This window comes from Aedes albopictus, chromosome 3 (genome assembly GCF_035046485.1).
Source record: "Aedes albopictus strain Foshan chromosome 3, AalbF5, whole genome shotgun sequence".
Lineage (NCBI taxonomy): Eukaryota > Metazoa > Arthropoda > Insecta > Diptera > Culicidae > Aedes > Aedes albopictus.
Window position 1 is genome coordinate 369,902,548 of NC_085138.1, and position 9,103 is coordinate 369,911,650.

General features: G+C 42.1%; 1 protein-coding gene across 1 annotated transcript in view; it reads left to right on the top strand.

Annotated features, from left to right (window-relative positions):
* Positions 1 to 7,575, top strand: part of LOC115267804 (ADP-ribosylation factor-like protein 5B) — a 34,307-nt gene extending 26,732 nt beyond the window's left edge. The window contains exon 5 of the mRNA XM_062855564.1: positions 7,442 to 7,575. Within this exon, the coding sequence (XP_062711548.1) occupies positions 7,442 to 7,490 (49 nt within the window). The 3' untranslated portion in view covers positions 7,491 to 7,575. The remainder of the gene's footprint in view (positions 1 to 7,441) is intronic.
* The last annotated feature ends 1,528 nt before the right edge of the window (positions 7,576 to 9,103 follow it).

Genomic DNA, 9,103 nt, shown 5'->3' on the forward strand with positions numbered 1-9,103 from the left:
TCTCGGCTCAGAAGCGTGCAATCAAGAAACGATGTATGGACGACTTTTGCATTGTGGTTTTGTCTAAAACTTTGCCGAATAGAGTAGAGGTCGCACACGAATTCCAAAGTCGTGAGGGAGCTGTGAAAGCGACTCTCCACGAGGTGAGTGTAATTTACATTCACCTCGTGGAGAGTTGCCTCCGCAGCTCCCTCACGATTTCGATATGCGCGTGCGACTCCTACTCTATTCGGTAAACTTTTAGACAAAATCACATGACAATAGCCGTTCATACATCGTTTTTTGATTGTACACTTCTGAGCAGAGAAAACTGCAAGTGAGTGTAACTCTTTGCAAGTGAGTGTTCCTATCCTTTGCTATGCTATGCTATGCTAGAATTATAACAAAAATCCTTCAAAAATAAGGTACACCGGGGCAAGTTCAAACGGGTGGGATAAGATGAAACAGGGGGTTAACATGATGTTTTCAAATGATGGTAAACAATTTGATTGCCATTACAAATTCAAACAATCCTTTAACGAAGGATAAATTTCCAAATTGTATTGAAATTTATTTCAAAACTTCGCGTTTCATCTTGCCCCAACCTTTTCAACTTGCCCCGGTGTACCTTATGGTTGTAAATTTTGTATCGATCAGGCTATTTCAGTTGGTTTCAGGGGGATTCTAAAGAAGTTCCAGGTGATTTCAAGGGCATTTCGGAAGGTTTCAAGTTGTTCTGTAAGTATTTCAGGGGAGCTCCCTAAATCCCACTGTAACGCTCCAAAACTTCTTAAAATGACTAAACCAAAACAAATCTGTAACCTCCTAAGGATCACTGAAACCCCCAGGAACTCTGTTTTTTCGGCTCCCCTGAAACTCCTGGAAACGCATCTTGGACCCATTTCACACCTCAGGAACAAAGCCTGTTTTGGCAAACTAACTCATTTTCATCCAAGGCATATAGCACTAAGTCAGCATAAAGCTCCCTCCTTGTTTGGTCCGGTTCGATTTATGCACATTTTGATTATTGCGCATGAAATCATTTGAACCACACGAAACAATCTAAAACATCTTGATACCTCTTATAAAATTTCCTGTAACGTTCTTGGAAGCCCAAGAATTCTTTTTGAAACATCTTTTGAATCTCTTCGAAAGTATCATTAAACCCCTGGAAACCACTTCCAACCTGTGCCGCCCCCCTGAAACCCTTGAAACGCCTTGAAACTCTTCTTCTGAACCCCTTACAACTTTTTTGAAAGTTCCCAACGTTCCCCTCAAACCCAAAGAGAAAGCCTGTCGGAGCCCGCATGAAACCTTCCGAAACGCCTTGATACATTTTTGAGAAAGATACAGAGAGTCATAAGCCGCTGAACCATCGTTCCTCACTCTCAGTCATCATGATTCCATTGCTCCTGCGCTCCCACTTGCTTCAGAAGCATGTCAGCCAATAAAGTCGCAAAGCTATCGCTTTGGGTTGAAAAGCGCTGGGTAACTTTAGTAAGATGTTGGGGTAAATATGATCCAGCTAGGCTCGCTGAACGTGCACTACGTCATCGTGGTGCGCTTAATGTAACAACCTCGGAGGGTTAAAGAAGGAATAATTTTTGATTCGTTCGAATAAAAACGCTGAACTTTTCAAGCACTGAGAACTTCTCTTATAATTGCTTCAGGCATTCATGATAGGATTTCCTATGAATTCCTTAAGAAGGTGTAGGTGACGAACGTTCCTTTTCAAAAAACCACATGGTACCTCGGATTTCCTCCTGCACAAACCCGAAGACTTGTTATGCGAATTGGTTTGTAAATGCTACTTGGTATTCACTGTGAGTAAGCAAATAACGAGTAGAGTAGGATTTCCAAAGCAATTTGTTCGATGATTCTCTAAATTTGTGCTCGACAAAATTTGAGTAAAATGAAAGGCGGTCATTGTGGCGGCCATCTTTGCTTTAACAACCTTTTCCTTAATGAATTCCCCCTAGAGTTTCTTGTTTGGATTTCTTCAGGAATTCTAGCTGAAATTATTCAAGGCTATCTTCCAGATGTTCTGCCGGTTGTCCCTCCATGAATTCTTTCAATAGTTTTACCAAGAGGCTCCTCTTGGCCATCCTCCAAGAATTCCTTAAGCAATTCCTCCTGCGGTTCTTCCAGTAATTTCTTCTACACTAGAAATTCATTCTGCAGCCCCTTCAGAGTCTGCTTCATGGGTTCCTTTAGATTACCTCTACCAATTCATTCAGGGACTTATTTAGGTATTCCTTCAAAGATTTCTTCAAGGAACTTATCTTAGAATTCCGCTAAGAGTTGGGTTTCTCATTTTTTTGTAGATTCTTCCAACCATTCCTCCTATGATTTCTATTGGGATTTCTTGAGGATTTTTTCTGGGATTATTCAAGTCAAGTTGTCTGGGATTCCTTCATGCCTTATGCGATCCCTTCAGGAGAGATTCCTCCATAGATTTCTCCAGAATACCTCTACTAATTCTTCCAGAGTTTTATCTTTGCATTCTCCAACCAGTCCTGCTGTAGTTTCTTTAGAGATTTCTCAAGCAATACCTTCTAGAATTTCACTAGAAATTCTTACTATGGTACCTCGCTCGCTCCCGAAGTTCTTGAAGGGCTTACTCTAAGGATTTTTCCTGGGATTCCTTCAGGATCTTCAACTGAGATTATTCAAGAAAATCTTCATGGGATTCTTCGCAAGTTCCTTCTATGATTTCACCAAGAGTTCCTTCAGAGATTTTATCCATGGTCTAGTGGAATTCCTCCAGAAATTCCAGCTGGTACTATTGCTGTGGTTCTTCCAGCAATTTCTCCTAAAACTCCTTCAGAAAATCTCACCGTAATACCTCCAGGCCCATATAGCCGAGGCGGTAAACGCACGGGTATTCAGCATGACCATGCTGAGGGTGACGGGTTCGATTCCCGGTCTTTTCGTAAAAGGTCTTTTCGTAAAAGGAAATTTTCTTGATCCTTGGGCATAGAGTATCTTCGTGCCTGCCACACGATATGCGCATGCAAAATGGTCATTGGCAGAGGAAGCTCTCAGTTAATAACTGTGGAAGTGCTCATAGAACACTAGCTGAGAAGCAGGCTTTGTCCCAATGAGGACGTTACGCCAATAAGAGAGAGAGAGACCTCCAGGAATTCTTCTAGGGATTGCTCTAGGTGTTTCTCCTGGAGCTTTTCCGGGCAATCTTCCCGGGTTTCCTCCAGAAAATCATCTTTCAACCCCTCCAATGACTCCTTCATTAGTTCCTTCAGATTTCCCTACCATTTTTCCAGGGATTTATTTAGGTATTCCTCCGGGATTTCTTTAGAGAACTTCTCTTCGGACTTCGCCAAGAGTTCCCGATTGGGTTTCTCTAGAATTTTTTGTAGAGATTGTCAATAGGATTACTCTAGAAATTCCTACTATGACTTTCAGGATTCCTTCTGCAAATTCCTATTTTTTTTATTGAAATTTCTTTATGAATTCTTTCTAGGATTATTCAAGCTCAAAGCAATATTCTTGTAATTCCTTCTGAAATTCCTCCTGCGATCCCTGCAGGGGCTCCTCCACCAATTCTTCCAGAGATTTCAATTTGCATTCCTCCAGGCAGTACTGATGTAGTTTCTCTAGAAATTCCTGTAATGATTCCTCAAGCCATCTCACTTAGAATTTCCTTACTATGGTACCTCCCAAAGTTCTTGTAGGCATTCCTCCAGGGATATTGCCTGGGATTCCGTCATTAATTCTTGCTGGTATTATTCAAAGAAATTTTCTTGGAATTCTTCCAAAAGTTCCTCCTGTGATTCCTCAAGGAGTTCCTTCAGAGATTTTATCCAGAGATTCCTCTATAAATTCCTCATGGGATTCCTCCAGGACCTCCTCTTGGCATTACGCCAGAATTTCCAACTGGGACTATAGCTGGGATTTCTCAAGTAATTTCTGCTGTAGTTCTTCTTGCAATTTCTACTAGAACTTCTCCAGAAATTCTTACTGTAACACATCCAGGAATTTCTCAAGGGAGTCCTTCAGGAATTCTTGCTGGAATTATTCAAGGAAATCTTCCCGAGATTCTTCCAGATGTTCCTCCGGTGATTCATTCAGAAATTTTATCCATGGACTCGTCCAGAAATACCTCATAGGCCTCCTCATGAACTTCTTTAGGTAGCCCAGCTGAGATTCCTCAAGTAATGCATCCTGTGCGGTTCTTCCGCCAATTCATCCTTGGACTCCTCCAGAAGTGCTAACTGTGATATCTACAGGAATTCTTCTAAGGATTCTTCTAGAAATTTTCCCTGGCATTCTAGCTGGGATTCTTTCAGAAATTCCAGGAATTTCCCCAAACACTAAACGAAGAATTTCTCCACAGATTTTATCTATAGATTCTCCATGGAATTCCTCCAGAAACTCCTCTTGGACTTCCTCCAGAAACTCCAGCAGAGATTCCTCAAGCAATTCTTCTAGCTGTGCTTCTAGCAATTCTTCCTATGAATCTTTCAGAAACTCCAACTATGGTACCTTATGAATCATTTTAGGTATTTCTTCTGGCATTTTTGCTAGAATTCTTCCTAGTAATCTTCCTGCGATTCTAACGAGAAATTGCTCCTATTCCTTCCAGGACTCCTCTATGGATTCCTCCAGAATACTTCTACCAATTCCTCAAGGGATTTTTCTAGGTCTTCCTTACACGAACAGAAAGTCGTTCACATTGAAACTGAAATAACGTATGTTGAATTTACACATTGGAATTCGTTTGAAATTATGTAAATTCTTTTAGTTTCAAACAGATCAATTTAAAATTCATGTGAAATTCTGTTTGATTTAACAATCCAGTATTTTATGGCCGCTTTTGTTGAAATTAACATGTTTCTACTTTGTTTCCAATTCAATTTATCTGAGCACTCCCTCGATGTCAAAGAGGGATGTAAAAAAAACAATATTTAACATAACATCAAACAGATTATTTTGATGCAAATGTTTTACTAATGAATCCCTCGGTCACTTCTTTGATAAATCAGGAGATTCTCTGATTGCATTGCAGCCAAAACAATGTTAAATTCCTTTTGACTTTACGTCAAATATGGTTAATTTTACCGTAGTTTGTCTTCAAAAAAAGTATCTTCCTGTAGGAGTTCCTGATGGAGTTTCTCTAGAAAATATTGAAGGATTTCTTCTTCTCGCGTCCTCACTGATACTTGGCCTACCTCGCTTCATCTTAGTGTTCTTTGAACACTTCCACGGTTAATAATTGAAGGGCTTTCTTTGCCTGCCGTTGCATGAATTTGTACATGTATTGTGAGGCAAGTACAATGATACATTATGCCGCCCAGGGAGTCGAGAAAATGTTCCCGACCGGAACGGGAATCGAATCCGCCGTCTCTGGATTGGCGATCTATAGCCTGAACCACTAGGCTAACTAGAGGATTTCTTCCAGAATAGGATTTCTCTAGAAATTCCTACCACGAAACCTTTCGGAATTGTTCTAGAGATTTCTATTCTATTTTTGCTAGGATTTCATGCTGGGTATTCAAGGAAATCTTCCAAGAGTTCTTCCAGAAGTTACTCCGGTGATCCTCCAGGAATTGCCCCAAGAGATTATATTCAGGGACTCCTCCAGGAGCTTCTCTCGGGCTTCCTTCAGGAATTCTTCTATGTATTTTTCTCAGCATTCTAGCTGACTATCTTCCGGGCAGTTTCTCAAGGATTCTTCAATAAATTCCTTCGGCGATTCTTCCATGGATTTCTCCAAGGATTCATCCATGATTTTTTCAAAAGTTTTCATCCAGGAATTCCTCGGTAAATTTCTCATGGAATTCCTCCAGGAACTTCTCTTAGCCTTCTCCCATGAATTCCACTTAAAAAAACGGGAGATACCATACTAGAAATTGCTGAAAAATGCTAGGAGGCATTGCTGGCGAAAGATGACTAAGGCACTTTTTCCTGGTGGTTTTTCGAATCCAGTTTCTCCTTGCGATTGCTGAACCTTAGCAAGTGCATTTTGTAGTTGATCGTTGACTAGTGCCGAGGTATTTCCAGTTGCTAGTATTACATTATCCGCATTAAGTAAGATTCCTGTCTCCATCAGTTTTTATGTTGACAGATATCCGTTGGCTAAAACTTAGAAACACCTTTTCTGAAGCATTGTCTCGAGAAACAGAAGGAAGTTTTCTTCAATTTTTCATTCATAACCACAGTCAAGGTTTGTCAAGAACCAGTAATACGCTTTGATACGTATGATGTACATCTAAAAACACCGTGTATTCTCTTTAGACATGAGCTTCTCTGATGATCTTTTCCATTACTGTAGTACACCTTAAAGGTGATCAACTGTCGTTTAACCTTTGCGAAAAGTGCACGCATCAATGCTTATCAATTTCCTAGATTCTAGAATATGCACAAGGCGGTGGTTATTGATCAATCTGTTCATCACTTTGCCTAGGCAACTGTTTAGAAAAATTGGTATGTAGTTGTCCGGATTCAACCGATTTCTTTTTCTTTTATGCATTGGGACAACCGTTGACTGTCGCCAGCCATTATTGGGGTACTTAGACTCTTCCCATTACTAATTGTAGGCCTTCTTGCAGTCATAATCCAAGTAGCAGAACTAGCTAAATGACAGTCAAAGTTTGCATAAGAGTGGTTTCTTCCACTCTTGTACAGCAAAATTGTTTGTTGGAAAGGCAGCATAGAAATCATTTTGTAGTGTATCTGATCATCTGCTGGTGTAGATCATTTCAGTCCTTCTAGAGCGTGTTCCAAATCGCACCCTGAAAAACGGTTATTGTAGTCTGCTTCAAGGCATTCTGGGATACTGTAAGCGTTAATTTTCCGCCATCTCTTTGAAGGTTTGAAAGTTTTTGATTAGCTAGATACAGACTGGAAAGCTTTAGCTATAGCTTTTGCAATCAATGTAGATAGTATCATTTACCACATTATTGGGGAGTTGGTTCCTCTGTAGCAATGATGTTGCCATCATTCCCTTTGCTGATGGCTGCTGCGATTCCAATTGGCAGCTGCACTTTACACTTTGTTCAGCGCCGAAATGTATTCTATTCTAATTCTACTATATCGAACTGGTTGCTTTTGTGCTGCTGTCACTTTTCTACCCTGTCCATGGTAGAATGATGAACGCGAGGATATTGATGTGTGGCTATTGCTCCAAGTCCGATAGCGGGTCCATTATGAGTTGCCGTTAGTCCAGGTCCGTTAGAGCATATGCTCAGCAGAGGGTCAGATGTCAGCCGCTCTTGGAGGGAAGAGCAACTGACGAAAAATTGCCACTGCAAGTGCCGGGGCTGGTATCGAACCCATGACCATCCACTTATGAAGTGAGCGTGTAGCCACTACGCCACAGGCCCCGGCGATATATTGTGCCCTTAGTGGCCCTACTTTGAAGAATTTTTTGATCTTATATTGGAAACAATCTCTTTAACTCCTATTTTCACCTTCTCTAAATCACTTCTCCATTTTATTCCAGACTCTACCAGGGCCTGGAGTGGATAGCTCAGAGGATCAAGAAGAAATGACACCTGCCGGAGTAAACGTAAGGGGTAAGTCGTTTATAGTTTCCGTTTCACACCGTTACGTTGCAGTGTGTGCCAGACAGACAGGATCCGCTATGATACGCTGCTACTATGGCCGCTGACTGTGGCCCGGGTGCAAACAACAAGTGAGAATTTTAGTTTAATTCAAATCAAAAGTTTAGTTCTTAACATTATACCATAACGATGGAAAAAAATGCGAAACAAAAAAAAAAAATGTAACAAATTACAGTAACAAACCCACAACCATCACTCTTTGGCGAGCGTTCGTGCGAGACAGTCGCATCTTTTCGGTCGTCCGGTTTGTCTCCCGATACTTTTCAGTTCGGTGGCTTTTTTCGTGCTAGTGTTTCCGAGTGATCAAGTTATTAAGTGATAATCCCTAGTGGGACGCGTGCGGTTGGCTAGGCCACAAATTTTGCCGCAAAAGTTCGTTTGGTTTGAGTAAAGTTCACGTTTTCATTATATCACGTGGCGCATTGATATTTTATCGAGCACAACAGTGCAGCACCCCCCGCATACCGCGCCGCTCGCGCGGCCGTGATCGGGTTCTTCCAGTGAGTACCCAAGCTCATCGTCGTCGACAGCAGCAGCCCACCGAGAGAAGAGCAGAGAGCGTTCAACCGCGCGCCTCCTCCCAGTGCGGGCGATCCCATCGCTTGGACCTGTCGTCGTCGAGCCTCTGTTTTAGAGCACAAAGCTAAGTATTCAAAGTTACCCCTCGTTGTTCCCTCCTCTCCACTGTCTCTTTGATTAGATTTAATTTGGTATATAAGCAGTTTTTTTTTCTTTTTTTTTCCTCACTTTCCCTGTACAGTTAATTTTGTCCCTTGTTTTTTGATTATTTCGTCCCCGTGATAAGTGTTAGTTTAAGATTTTTGAGTGCCCCGTGGTGGTAGTTAGCTGCCACAATGGGCGATGACAATGATGGCGGGGGTACGTCGTACCACATCAGCGAAGCTTTGTTATTGGCATCGGATTGCTCGAGCCAACAAGGCGATATAAATGCTAACCCCTTTGTCTCCCTTCACCCTGCTGCTTCTCCAATGGACACCAACAGCAAATCTGTTTCCACGTCCCCCCGCCTCAAGGCCTACCCTCCCGACTTTGGCGGGCCATATGTTGTTTTCTTCCGACCCAAAGGCAAACGTTTGAACACCGTTCAAATCAGCAAGGATCTGACTAAGCGGTATTCTTCCGTTGTCTCCATTGACATGGTCGGTACAGCTAAGCTTCGGGTGACAGTAGGCGACCGAAAACACGCTAATGAGATTGTGGCCTGCGAGTTGTTTACTCTTGAGTACTTTGTCTACCTTCCGAGCGCGTCGATAGAGATTTCGGGGAAGGTCGCCGACGCATCTTTGACCTGCGAAACGATCATGCAAGGCTGTGGTCGTTTCCATAACCCTTCTCTACCTCCTGTCCAGATACTGGATTGCCGGCAACTGCATTCGGTATCCCAGGAGGGCGAGAAGAAGGTTTACACACCATCTGAAGAATTTTGTGTGACCTTCTCCGGATCTGCATTACCAGATCTGCTGGTGATTGGCAAACTTCGGCTACCTGTGAGGCTGTATGTACCGAAGGTAATGAATTGC